The 14,262-nt window shown below is 37.7% G+C and overlaps 1 protein-coding gene across 6 annotated transcripts in view; it reads right to left on the bottom strand.

Annotated features, from left to right (window-relative positions):
* The window catches only part of EPB41L5 (erythrocyte membrane protein band 4.1 like 5), a 133,367-nt gene that overhangs the window by 20,510 nt on the left and 98,595 nt on the right, over nt 1-14,262 (bottom strand). For all 6 annotated transcript variants that reach the window (XM_032840902.1, XM_032840898.1, XM_032840900.1 and 3 more), the window contains exons 17-18: nt 10,964-11,127; nt 4,649-4,746 (exon numbers count right to left, since the gene is read on the bottom strand). In XM_032840902.1, coding sequence (XP_032696793.1) covers nt 4,649-4,746; nt 10,964-11,127 — 262 coding nt within the window. The remainder of the gene's footprint in view (nt 1-4,648; nt 4,747-10,963; nt 11,128-14,262) is intronic.

The raw sequence follows: 14,262 nt of genomic DNA, 5'->3' as shown, positions 1-14,262 counted from the left end.
AGGCCCATTATCAGGCTCCCTGATCAGTGGGGAGCCAGCTTCTCCCTATCCAACTCCCCCATGCTTGTGTTCCCTCTCTCGCTCTCTCTCTCTGTCATATATAAATAAAAGTTTTTAAAAAAAGTAATTAACACACGTATCACAGGTAAAAGTATAAATTGTTACCATCTTTCAATTTTTGCAAAAGCATAAAGGCTTTAAAATTGCCTATAATTTAACCTACTACTTCCTTCCCAGGAAAATAATCAGATGATGGCAGATATTTATTTAGAAGGCTGTCTGTCACAGCACTGATGATGACAGTGAAAATTAGCAATAATCTAAACGTCCAACAGGTAACTGAGTAAACACAGTGATGATGCAAGTTAACTACTGTCTATAATATGTCCTCAAAATAAAGAAAGACATTTATAATTGATTCGTTTTCAAACGCAGTGTCAGGGCGCCTGGGTAGCTCAGTGGGTTAAGCCTCTGCCTTCGGCTGAGGTCATGATCTCAGGGTCCTGGGATAGAGCCCCACATCGGGCTGTCTGCACAGCAGGGAGCCTGCTTCCCTCTCTCTCTGTGACCTTTCTGTCAAATAAGTAAAATCTTTAAAAAAAAAATGAACAAAAAAACAATGCAGTGTCACTCTATTTTTATTTTTAAAAATACACATTTAAATGCTTGGAAATATTTGTCTTAAAAAATGTTAACTGTAGGGGTTCCTGGGTGGCTCAGTGGGTTAAAGCCTCTGCCTTTGGCTCAGGTCATGATCTCAGGGTCCTGGGATTGAGCCCCGCATCGGCCTCTCTGCTCAGCAGGGAGCCTGCTTCTTCTCTCTCTGCCTGCCTCTCTGCCTACTTGTGGTCTCTGTCTGTCAAATAAATAAATAAAATCTTTAAAAAAAATGTTAACTGTAGTTATCTCTTAGTAGTGAATAATGAAGATTTAAAATTTCCTACTTCTTTAAATCTATTTTCTACAATTACGATGTATGAGCACATAAAAAAATTACAGAAATACAAGTTGAGTTTAATAGCTTTAAAATATTTTCACTTTATTTTATTATAGCACATAATTCCAGTGTCAGCCAGTTACTATGCTGCTGATATGACTGCCTTGGATGGCCAAAATGTGGCTAACAGATGACCAAAAGCATTAAAAGGACACCCTGATTCCTAAATACCCCAAATGAGACTGAACTGAAATGACTATGGCTACTCCAACTCTACTGGAGAGTAGTCCTGGCTGTCAGACCCTGTCAGCTTACAAGAGAACTTAGGTGAGAGATGTTAAAGTTGATCTGAAGTTTGCCGACGTTCCAGGCAGAATGCCACCAGATGCAGACCTGAAACCACTCTTAAAACAATCTTGGCTGGGAAATGTGAACGTCCATCAGAAGGGCACTTAGTCAAACAACCAAGGTGAATAGTGTAAACAGTAAAATCTACAAGAAACATAGTACATTCTTATAAGAGGTTCTAATTTTGAGAGATCCAACACTGAAATGATTGGATTAAAAAATATATACATGAAACTTTTAACCAAAGTAAAGTTCTTTTTAGTACCTTGGAGAGATTCAATGAGCTGTTTTAAGGTTGGTGATGGTTCATTCTTTTTTTGAGTCATGGACCCTTTTGAGAATTTAATAAAATAAGGATCTACTTTTCAGAAAAAAATATATAAATGAATCAATGACAAGTATTATGTATTCAAGGGGCACCTGGGTGGCTCAGTCAGTTAACTATCTGTCTTCGGCTCTGGTCTTAATCTCAGGGTCCTGGGATAAAGCCCTGCATTGGGCTCCCTGCTCATCAGAGAGAGAGTCTGCTTTTCCCTCCCGCTCTGACTCTGCCTGCTGTTCTACTTACTTGTGCTGTCAAATAAATAAATAAAATCTTAAAAAAAATAAAACAAAGAATATGTATTCAATTTCACAGAGTTTAAGGCCCTCCTCATAGAGTTTAAGGCCCTTCTCATAATTATTCATGAATAGATCCATGATCTGCAAGTTAAGAATTCTGCTTTAGATTAGACAGTTTACCTTATATTGTTACTAAATATACACAAAGGTGTTTTTTTTTAAGATTTTATTTATTTATTAGAGAGAGAACAGGAGCAGGATGAGGGGCAGAGGGAGAAGCAGACTCCCCACTGAGCAGGGAGCCCGATAAAGGGCTCAATCCCAGGACCCTGAGATCATGACCTGAGCCCAAGGCAGATGCCTGAGAGACTGAACCACCCAGGTGCCCCTCATTAGTTTATCTTATAAAAAGTAAACAGCAAACACGTTTGTAGAGCTGAATCAACAGTGTATTGGAAATCAAATGACTGCATCAATCCAGGGTAACACAGGTCTCACATGGCATGAGATCCCTCTAAAATGGGTTCTCAAGACATGAATTTGAAGTCAACTCTTACTGCCAGTAGTGCTAGTCTGAACCTAACATGGCTTAAAGCTTCTTAGTAATACAATTCTTAGAGCTGATCATCCAAAACTGATACTTTGCTTTAGAACAATATATTTTATTTACAGGTTTTTCATACTAAGATTACTTTAGTTAGTAAAGCTGATTATTCAGATTAATTTGTATTCCCCAAGCAAACATGAACTATTGATTGTAGAGGTAGAGAAATCAGACTGGATTAAAAATGTGTCACATAAATAAAATATGAATCAACTTTTATACAACACTCTAGTTGTAAAGACATACGGTAAGGTGTCAGATGTCTCCTAGTTTTTAGTACAACACTGAGGTCTTTCTTGTTGTTCCTGCCTGCCATTGAATAAGCTCTCACTAAATATTAGCTAATATTTCTCCTAGCTATGTGAACCCCAGACTGTTTCTCGATGGCACACTGTCCTTTACCTAAGCCACTCTTACACTCCCTTTCCTACACTGAACCCTACACACTCCTCTTTTTTCAAGGCTTCAAGAATAATTGAATAGGTTCTCTGCTTTGGAGCCTCAGTTATATTATAATGAGACATGCAGGGAATTTTACAAAAGAAACATAACTGTTCAGTGGATTTCCATGAACTTCCTTCCAATGTAACAGACAATCACTCCTCTTCCTCCACCCTAAGCCCACCAAGATTCACCAGTCACATTCTCCTTTAGGATCATTCCAGTCCTCCATTACATTTTTCCCTCATTAGTTTCTAACCATCTAAAACTTTCATCTAAAGCTTTCAATTAACTCTTTTGCCTCTGACCCTGTATTCCTCTACTTACAGAGATAGTAAAACAACTGAGAATATGAAACCAAACACACAAATACAATTGAAAAATACTGAGGGGTCATGAAAATGAAAGTCTTGGGATGCCTGGGTGGCTCGTCGGCTAAGTGTCTGCCTTGGGCTCAGGTCATGATCCCAGGGTCCTGGGATCAAGTTCTGCACCAGGCTCCTTGCTCAACAGGGAGCTGCTTCTCCCTCTGTCTGCCACTTCCCTGCTTGTGCTATTTCACTCTCTCTGACAAATAACTAAAATCTTAAAAAAAAAAAAAAAGAAAGAAAATCAAAGTCTGAAATTTAATCAGCTTCTAAAAGACATTTCTAAGCAAAAACATATTAGAAAAAGAAAAAAAAAAACTCTATTCAAAAGGACAGCCTGAAAAATGGCAAGAAAGAAGAGAATCACTCTTTACATCACACTGGCCTCTGAAGAAATTCCAGTTAGTTATCCAAGGATGAAACAACACTGCAAACCAGCTGGTCCCTTTTCCTCTTTAAAATCAAAACAAAGTTCATTCAACAGATCCATGTTATCTGTTGTCTATATATAGGGAAAAAAGGGTGTCTCTAGATCATTATCTAAAATTTACTCTTCCACTTAGTAGGGACATCTAGTAGCAGATACAATGAATTATTTTTATCTCATTCTATTTACTTCAATTATTCCTATAAGATATTTAACAAAAATTTTAAATTACACTCAAGCAATTAACTGAAGTTTAATTGATTAAATTGGTATACACCCCCCACCCCACACCTAAAATTCAAAGGGCACAGGGTGGTGAAAGTTATGAGGGACAAAGCTGAAGCATCTTAAGTTCCATTCTCTTCCTGCTAATATGACAGAGCAGCTACTTTTCAAACAAATCCTTCTGCAATTTTTATTTATTTGAGTGAGCGAGAGATAGAGAGTGTGCACACGGGGTATGGGGGCAGAGGCAAGGGACTGAGGCAGAGGAGAGAATCTCAAGCAGACTCCCCACTTAGTGCAGGGTTTGATCCCACGACTCTGAGATCATGACCTGAGCTGAAACCAAGAGTCAGACGCTCAACCAAATGAGCCACCCAAGTGGAAGTCTCAAATCCTTCTGTAATTTTAAAAGGCTGTCACCTTCAACTACATCAATACCTACTGAACAGAATTAGGAAAAGGATGGGCTAAATCAAAATAATAAGTTTAAAGCAGCCACAACTCTTTACATACATATTGGAAAACACTCAGGAGATGACCTCACAGTTCCTATCACTGCCCGAATTTCCTCCTTTCCTCCCAAACATCCAAGAATTGTGCCTTTGAAATATGTCTGAAAGAAGTCAGCACACACACATTCCCCAGAAAAAGAAAAGAGAAAGTATCAGCTTTGGAAAAAGCAGGGATTTCTAGGAGGTCTGGAGATGTGTGCAGGTATATGAAGGAGAAATGAATACCTGGTTGTTGATGTTGACATCAACGTTGGGACGAGAAGTTGGCAATGGACTGCTTTCCACTTCAAGGTGTTTGAGCTTCTGTGAATCCTCTTTTAATGCTGGGGAAAAAATGGCAACATGGCCTCTTAGTCTGCCAGGCTGTCACAGCTGTGTGAGGGCATATATTTACGTTTTGTTTTTCCAATACCAGTTACCAACAATTAAATGGAATAACCTGTAAGTCTGTAGAAAATAAATATATTTTCTTTCTATAACCAGATAACTATTAATTTAAGAGTTAACCTACATTACAGGAATACTGCCTTGTATCTATACCATGTGTAGAAAGCCACTAGCTATGGAACCTCAATAGCATGTTTGATTAAGAAGGTTTACTAGCCAAAAGATACCAAGAAAAGGCAGAGAACACCTGTGACACCATCCTTCCATAACCACAATACAAGCTCCTCCTGCCGAACTTCAGTACTTTGCCACTTTCTTTCCTTGACCTTAACTATATACACTGCCTAAAACTACACTTCTGTGGAGCAAACAGATTAAGAACATACATTATTCATTCACTGATTCAACAGAGTATGTATTGAAACACAAGGTGTTTCAAAGATGTTTCAAAAGGCTTGCAGGACAAGATAATATATTAAACATGATTCAGCTTTAAATGAACTTTATTTAAAAATAATTAACCACTCTAGGGGCGCCTGGGTGGCGCAGTAGGTTAAGTGTATGCCTTTGGGTCAGATCATGATCCCGGGGTTCTGGGATCAAGCCCTGCATTGGGCTCTCTGTTCATGGGGGAGCCTGCTTCTCCCTCTCCATCTGCCCTTCCCCTTACTTATTCTCTTTCTCAAATAAATAAAATATTTTTAAATTAAATAAATAAATAAATAAAATCTTTTTAGAAAGATTTATTTATTTGAGAGACAGAGAACAAGTGGAGGGAGGAATAAGGAACAAGAAGGATAGGCAGCCTCCCCACGGAGCAGGGAGCCCAATGTGGGACTTGGTCCCAGGACCCTGGGATCATGACCTGAGCCAAAGGCAGATGCTTAGCCAACTGAGCCACCCAGGTACTCAATAAATAAAATCTTGGAAAAAAAAAATTAACCACTCTAATAATCTTATCACGCAGGGATGATTTAGTAGGAGTTTAAATTTTTACACTGTTACTTGACCAAAAAAAGCTGTTGAATGTGTAGTAATTCCTATTTAACCCAGTAAAAGGGAGGGTAAAGCTATGAAATCATTTGTTCCTCTTTAAAATCAAATAAGATAAAAAAGATCTTATAAAAGTGTCCATTAATTAACTCAGTGGATCCCTCTCTTGGCTACACATTACAATCAGATGGGGACGTTTTAAGGAATACTGATTCCCAGAGCTGATCCTAGAACCATGGTAACAGAATTTCCAGAGGTAGTTTTCTGTTACTGGTAGTTCTTAAAACTTTCCAGGTAATTTTAATGTACAAAACTGAGAATCACAAATTCAACACTGATCTTCACAAAATCTTTCCTACTCATTTACATATCTTTTTTTTAAGAGAGGAGGAAGGAGGGGCAGAGAGAGAATGTTAAGCAGGCTCACACCCAGTGTGGAGCTCAATCTCAAGTGAGATCAGGACCTGAGTCGAAATCAAGAGACAATTAACAAACTGAGCCATCCAGGTGCCTCCATTTACATTCTTAATTTATATCTCCTGGTTTATTTTTCCTGGTTTTCTTAATGCTTCAAATTATGCAATACTAAATTTTAACATGATGATGTTGAGACCACAAATACTTTAGCTTATGCCAATAAATACCCCAAAACTTAAAATCTAAAATATTGGGTTTGGGGGCATTTTCTGGTTGAAACAAAGCTTCCTGTGCTACTTCTGTTTGGCTGAGGAAAATCCTAAAATAACAGGATAAGCTATTTTTTTTAAAGTTACCATTTATAACTACTTACCCATGTGAATCAGGATTTTGACATTATAGCCAAAAGAAAATACGAAATAAATTGGACACCAGGATTCTAAGACCTTAATTCTTAACAGCATTTTCACTGAATGACTTTGAACAAATGTTATAAATCTCAGTAAATCTTATTAATGAAACCTCCACACTACACAATAATTTCTTCTGCCACAACTTTTATATCATTTTAGCTCTGCTTGAGTACCTTCTGTAATGAGGTGCTCACTTACCATCAGGTATCTACTTCCAATACATGGCAGAGAGATTTTTAAGTCTCCTCTATACTGATTCTAAATCTGCTTCCCTATTCTTTGAAGTTGCTGACCCAAGATTCACCAATAAAGCATCATAAAATAAATTCTTTGATATATCAGAGAGTTATTTAAAGAGTTATTACATCTTACTTGCTCCTTTATTTCCTAGGCATCTTCCTAAGTTCATTCTACCATGTTCTCCCAAACCAAAACAATTATCTGGAAAGTATACACTAAATAAATGCAGTTTGCCAACACTATGCTATGGCATCACTGAAAGAGAGGAAAGATTGTTTTTTGCATTTGTATAATGGAATCAAAATGGAATATATATAAAATCAATATTGCCACCTGTATAAGAAAGATTATTTTATTTTTAACCCTGGAAATACTCTGTATTAACCTAGTTCTGCTTCTGGCTAAGAACATTTTCTTCACTGTCTATTTGTATTGATTACTTAAGGAAAAAAGGAACACATTTTTAAAGCCAATTACCAGTAGTACTTAAACATGTCCTATTAACCTGAAGCACAGAGTAACTTTTCATTAACACTTTCTAAATTACTATATACTACTGCTATACTCTATGCTCTTCAGAAACAATAGCGTACTCACTGGCAGTTCCCTGTAAGTTGTTTAAAGATGGTGTCTGACTTTAGTGATAGAAATCAAAATTGGCGGGGCGCCTGGGTGGCTCAGTGGATTAAAGCCTCTGCCTTCGGCTCAGGTCATGATCCCAGGGTCCTGGGATCGAGCCCCGCTTTGGGCTCTCTGCTCAACAGGGAGCCTACTTTCTCCTCTCTCTCTCTCTCTCTCTGCCTGCCTCTGCCTACTTGTGATCTCTGCCTGTCAAATAAATAAATAAAATCTTTAAAAAAAAATCAAAATTGGCAATAGCCACATAAATATGAGGTGCTTTTAAATGAACACATATTATACTGAGATTCAATAGAAAGCCCCTATTTAAAGGCAGTTTATGCTTTATTACCAAACCAAATTCACAAATACATAGAAATTTTCAATATGCAATTTACGGTTCCCTTTCAATCTTTTTTCTTATTAACTTTTTTATTTTTTAATAAACATATAATGTATTTTTAGCCCCAGGGGTACAGGTCTGTGAATCTCCAGGTTTACACACTTCATAGCACTCACCAACAGCACACACCCCCCCCCCGCCAATGTCCATAACCCCACCACCCTCTCCTGACCCTCCCTACCCCCAGCAACCCTCAGTTTGTTCTGCGAGATTAAGAGTCTCTTATGGTTTGTCTCCCTCCCAATCCCATCTTGTTTCATTTATTCTTTTCCTACCCCCCAAACCCCCCACGTTGCATCACCACCTCCTCATATCAGGGAGATCATATGATAGTTGTCTTTCTCTGAATGACTTACTTCGCTAAGCATAATATCTTCTAGTTCCATCCACGTCATCGCAAATGGCAAGATTTCATTTCTTTTGATGGCTGCACAGTATTCCATTGTATATATATACCACCCTTCTTTATCCATTCATCTGTTGATGGACATCTAGCTTCTTTCCATAGTTTGGCTATTGTGGACATTGCTGCTATAAACATTCGGGTGCACATGCCCCTTTGGATGGATCACTACGTTTGTATCTTTAGGGTAAATACCCAGTAGTGCAATTGCTGGGTCATAGGGTAGCTCTATTTTCAACTTTTTGAGGAACCTCCACGCTGTTTTTCAGAGTGGTTGCACCAGCTTGCATTCCCACCAACAGGGTAGGAGGGTTCCCCTTTCTCCGCATCCTTGCCAGCATCTGTCATTTCCTGACTTGTTAATTTTAGCAATTCTGATTGGTGTGAGGTGACAGTATCTCATTGTGGTTTTGATTTGTATTTCCCTGATGCCGAGTGATGTGGAGCACTTTTTCATGTGTCTGTTGACCATCTGGATGTCTTCTTTGCAAAAATGTCTGTTCATGTCTTCTGCCCATTTCTTGATTGGATTATTTGTTCTTTGGGTGTTGAGTTTGCTAAGCTCTTTATAGGTTTTGGATACTAAGCCCTTTATCTGATATGTCATTTGCGAATATCTTCTCCCATTCTGTCAGCTGTCTTTTGGTTTTGTTAACTGTTTCCTTTGCTGTGCAAAAGCTTTTAATCTTGATGAAATCCCAATAGTTCATTTTTGCCCTTGCTTCCCTTGCCTTTGGCGATGTTCCTAGGAAGAATTTGCTGTGGCTGAGGTCCAAGAGGCTGTTTGATGGATTCCTTTCTCACATTGAGGTCCTTCATCCATTTTGAATCTATTTTCGTGTGTGGTGTAAGGAAATAGTCCAATTTCATTTTTCTGCATGTGGCTGTCCAATTTTCCCAACACCATTTGTTGAAGAGGCTGCCGTTTTTCCATTGGATATTCTTTCCTGCTTTGTCTAAGATTAGTTGACCATAGAGTTGAGGGTCTATTTCTGGGCCCTCTATTCTGTTCCATTGATCTATATGTCTGTTTTTGTGCCAGTACCATACTGTCTTGATGATAACAGCTTTGTAATAGAGCTTGAAGTCTGGAATTGTGATGCCACCAATTTTGGCTTTCCTTGGGCATTCGAGGTCTTTTCTGGTTCCATATAAATTTTAGGATTATTTGAAAAAATATGATATTTTTTCAAATATTTGAAAAAAATGGATGGGATTTTGATAGGGATTGCATTAAATGTGTAAATTGCTTTAGGTAGCATAGACATTTTCACAATATTTGTTCTTCCAATCCAGGAGCATGGAACATTTTTCCATTTCTTTGTGTCTTCCTCAATTTCTTTCATGAGTACTTTATAGCTTTCTGAGTATAGATTCTTTGCCTCTTTGGTTAGGTTTATTCCTAGGTATCTTATGGTTTTGGGTGCAACTGTAAATGGGATTGACTCTTTAATTTCCCTTTCTTCTGTCTTGTTGGTGGTATAAAGAAATGCAACTGATTTCTGTGCATTGATTTTATATCCTGACACTTTACTGAATTCCTGTACAAATTCTAGCAGTTTTGGAGTGGAGTCTTTTGGGTTTTCCACATATAGTATCATATCATCTGCAAAGAGTGATAGTTTGACTTCTTTGCCGATTTCGAGGCCTTTAATTTCTTTTTGTTGTCTGATTGCTGAGGCTAGGACTTCTAGTACTATGTTGAATAGCAGTGGACATCCCTGCCGTGTTCCTGACCTTAGCAGAAAAGCTTTCAATTTTTCTCCACTGAGAATGCTATTTGTGGTGGGTTTTTCATAGATGGCTTTGATAATATTGAGGTGTGTGCCCTCTATCCCTACACTTTGAAGAGTTTTGACCAGGAAGGGATGATGTACTTTGTCAAATGCTTCTTTAGCATCTATTGAGAGTATCATATGGTTCTTGTTCTTTCTTTTATTAATGTATTGTATCACATTGATTTGCCGATGTTGAACCACCTTGAAGCCCTGGAATAAATCCCACTTGGTCTTGGTGAATAATCCTTTTAATGTACTGTTGAATCCTATTGGCTAGTATTTTGGTGAGAATTTTCACATCTGTGCTCATCAAGGATATTGGTCTGTAATTCTCTTTTTTGATAGGATCCTTGCCTGGTTTTGGGATCAAGGTGATGCTGGCCTCATAAAATGAGTTTGGACGTTTTCCTTCCACTTCTGTTTCTTGGAATAGGCCCTTTTAATCTTTTAAAAGATTAAGAAAAACAGCACTCTTCCTGGATTGTGTATTTTTGCAGGTCCGGGCAACAATACTCCTCATTAATAACAAAATACTTTCTAGGAGCCAAAGGAATATCCAAACATTTATTAAATCCTGTGCTATATAGAAAATCCTTAAGGAAATCTTTTTTCTCTTAATTTTCATCCAAGAAACAGTACAAAGCAAGTTTGAAAATTCATAAATGCTTAATGACTTATAAATGACACAAATGTTTAATTGTCCTAATTGTGTACTCTTAACTATTTCGATGGACCCTCAAGCCAAAAAGAAAACATAAATATTCTTCATTAAATTTTAAAATCCAACTATTACATAAAATAGTCTTCAAAGAACAGATTTAAATAGCTAATTTTAAAGAGACATGAAATAAAAAGTTGTCCCTGATGTCACACAGAACATTTACTTACTCCCGCATTCGTCTTTAGTTCCTTCCAATCCAGTTTGTCTGGTGACTATGTTAACTTCATCTGGCACTTGGGGTATTTCCAGAGTGTCAGGTGCCCCAATTACATCATCAATGGTTGTTTCCAGTAATTCTGGACTATCTAGCAAATCAATATTCAGAGGCAAGCTGTAAGGGTGAAAGAAGACTAACTTAGACCAAGAAATTTATCATGAATTTAAATACTAACAAAAATACCTGTTGGGGGAAAAAAAAAATCCATGTAAGAGGTTGCATCCCAACTGGTTTAGTTATCTGTCCAAAACCTTTTGGGCAGACTTCTTTTCCAGCCAAAAATGGTGCAAAAGGGACAAGATTTAGCATCCATCCCCTCCGCCCTAAAATAACCTAAGGAGTAAAAAAAAAAAAAATTATTTTCAAGATATTTAGACATCAGATAACAGATTCAGGAAACAAAAAAGGTAAGCCCTATGACAGCCTTGAGAGAATTTCCACACAGTGGTGCCGAAAAGGTGAAATGAGGCAGAACACGGAGGAGTCCTTTAACTGAGAATCTAGAAAGACTAAGGGAGATAAAACACCAGAAGGGAGAGAGCAGCACTTCAAGGAAAGAATCCTGATGATCTGCAGAGGGTCCCCAGAAAGTATTCAGCAGAGCAACAGAGAATACATGTGAGGAAACTCCCTTAGGCTGGGGAATGAATCATCCAACAGGACTTCCTCTCTCCCTTTGGCTGGGAAAAGAACTAGTGGCACTCACAGTGGGCCACAGTGCCTGTTCCCACACTGTAAAAACATATAATTCACAAGGCACTGAATATTCAGAAAGATCTTGCCTCAGTAGTGGAGAATAATGGCAACAGGCCCACCTAACACATCATAAAAGGAAGACCTGAAAGGACCAAACTGTTTCCAAGTAGTAACTGCATCCTAAAACAAAGCTCAAGAAGATTTAGAGGACTATAAAATTATCTAGCATCCAACAAAGTAAATTTCACAAAATCAGAAAATATTTTTCAGTGTATACTGAAAAATTACCAGAATGCAAAGAGGCAGAAAAAAGATATCTCATATTTAAGAGAATAATCAATCAATAGAAAGTAACATCAGAATTAGCAGAGAAAGACATTCTGCATTCCGTATGTTCACAAAGTTAAGCAGAGACATAGAAAATATAATAAGAGACCCAAATCAAACTTCTTGAGAGCATGGAGATGAAAAATATATTGACTAGGATTGACAGCAGATTTGACATTAGAAAAGGTACTGAATTTGAAAGCACAGCAATAGAAATTATACAAAATAAAACACACAGAAGAAAAAAGAATCCCCCCAAAATGAAAAGAATATCAATTAGCTGTGGGACAACTTCAAGCAGTGTACTGTGTGAGTAACTTGAATCCCAAATTGGGAATGGGACCAAATAAATTTTTAAGGAAATAATGGCTGAAGTTTTCCTAAAGTTGGCAAAACAAATAAACCCACATATCACAGAAACTTTAAAAAACACTAAACACAAGCAATATGAAGGAAACTCACCTAAGCACATCATAATCAAACTGCTTAAAACCAATGATAAAAAGAAAATCTTGAAAGCAGACTAAGACATTATATGTTCAAAGGAATAAATATAAAGATGACAGCAGATTTCTCATCAGGAGTAATACATGCTGGAGGGTAGAAGGGGAACATCTTGAAATCACTGAAAGAAGAAAATATCAACCCAAATTTTATAAAACCAAAACCCTATTTAAAAAACAAAGAAAAAGTTAGGCATATACCAAAGGAAAACAAAAACATAGGTCCACCAAAAAATGTGTACACAAATGTTCACAGCAGCATTATACGTTATAGCCAAAAAGTGGAAGCAACTCAAATGCCCATCAACTAGGAATGGAGAAATAAAATGTTGTATAACCATAGAAGGGAATACTAACCAGCAATAAAAAGGTGTTTAGTACTGACACATGCTACAACATGGATCACCCTTGAAAACATGACGTTAAAGGGAAAAGGCCAGATACAAAATACGATCTATGAGTCCATTTACATGAGATGTCCAGGACAGGCAAATCCATAAAGACCAGAAGTAGATTTGTGGCTGCCAGAGGCTGGAGGAGGAATCAGGGCAGAATGCAGACTGATTGCTGTGGTGTAAGCCATGAAATTAAGATTCAATATTAAGTGCTGTCTTGACACTTTGGGCCTCAAAGGGCCCCAAATGCACTCTCCTGCTCTTACCAGATACGGTCCCCCCACCCCCTCACTCCCATCCATGGAAAAGATCCCCAGGCACCTGGCTGGCTCAGTCAGTAGAGCATGTGACTCTTAATCTTGGGGTTTGAGTTTGAGCCCCACACTGGGTGTAGAGATCACTTAAAAACAAAATCTTAAAAAAGAAGAGAAAAGTTCTCCATCTAGCTATACCAGCTGTATTCTACCTGGTTCTTAATGAATTTTACTTCCCTGCCAGCCTGTGAAATTATTCAAATAAGCAATCACATCTTCTGGTGGAAACCAGAGGTCACCTCATCCTCATGTTACTATAAAGCCTGCCTCCCACAGCTCATGCTTATTCACTGTGCCCCCAAGTAGAACTCCTACATGGCCCTGTATGTTGTAAGGTTTTCCCCTCCCTTGAGCTATGAATATATATGACTAACAAATTGCTGTCTATCTCATCTGTCCAGTGTTGGGGGTTGTATGTTCAGCCATTTTGTAGTATTTAGGGTAGGAGATGCCGTCCCTGTAAGAGTGAATAGCAACTGTTCAAAACAATTGCTAAAGGGTATGGGGTTTCTCCTAGGGGGACAAAAATGTCCTAAAATAAAACTGTGATAAAGGCAGCACAATCCTATGACTAGGGAGTAGAAATGTAAGTACCCTACAGTAAGGTTCTTATACTATATATGAAACGGTATAATATCCCTTAAATGTAGACTGTGGTAAGTTGTTTACACTAATGCAATCATTAAAGCAAAAACAAAACAACACAAAACAAAAATACAAAGAGTTATAGATTAGGACTGAAGAAAAGACATAAATGGAATTTTTTTTAAAAACCTGATTAATGAAAAAGAAGGCAGAAAGAGAGGAAGACAGGAATAAGAAACATGGGACAAAGAGGAAACAACAAAGATGACAAACTTAAACTTAATCATAGCAATAATCACAATACATGGAAATGGTCTAACACACTAATATTTAAGTGCAGAGATTGTCATTTAAGATTTGAAAACGAAAATTCAATTATATACTGCCTATCTAAACAATTTAAGTATGAAGAAACAAAGAGATTAAAAA

This window comes from Lontra canadensis, unplaced genomic scaffold, assembly GCF_010015895.1.
Source record: "Lontra canadensis isolate GAN:19392208 unplaced genomic scaffold, GSC_riverotter_1.0 scaffold117, whole genome shotgun sequence".
Classification (NCBI taxonomy): Eukaryota; Metazoa; Chordata; class Mammalia; order Carnivora; family Mustelidae; genus Lontra; species Lontra canadensis.
This window is presented reverse-complemented; position numbering and strand designations above follow the sequence as displayed.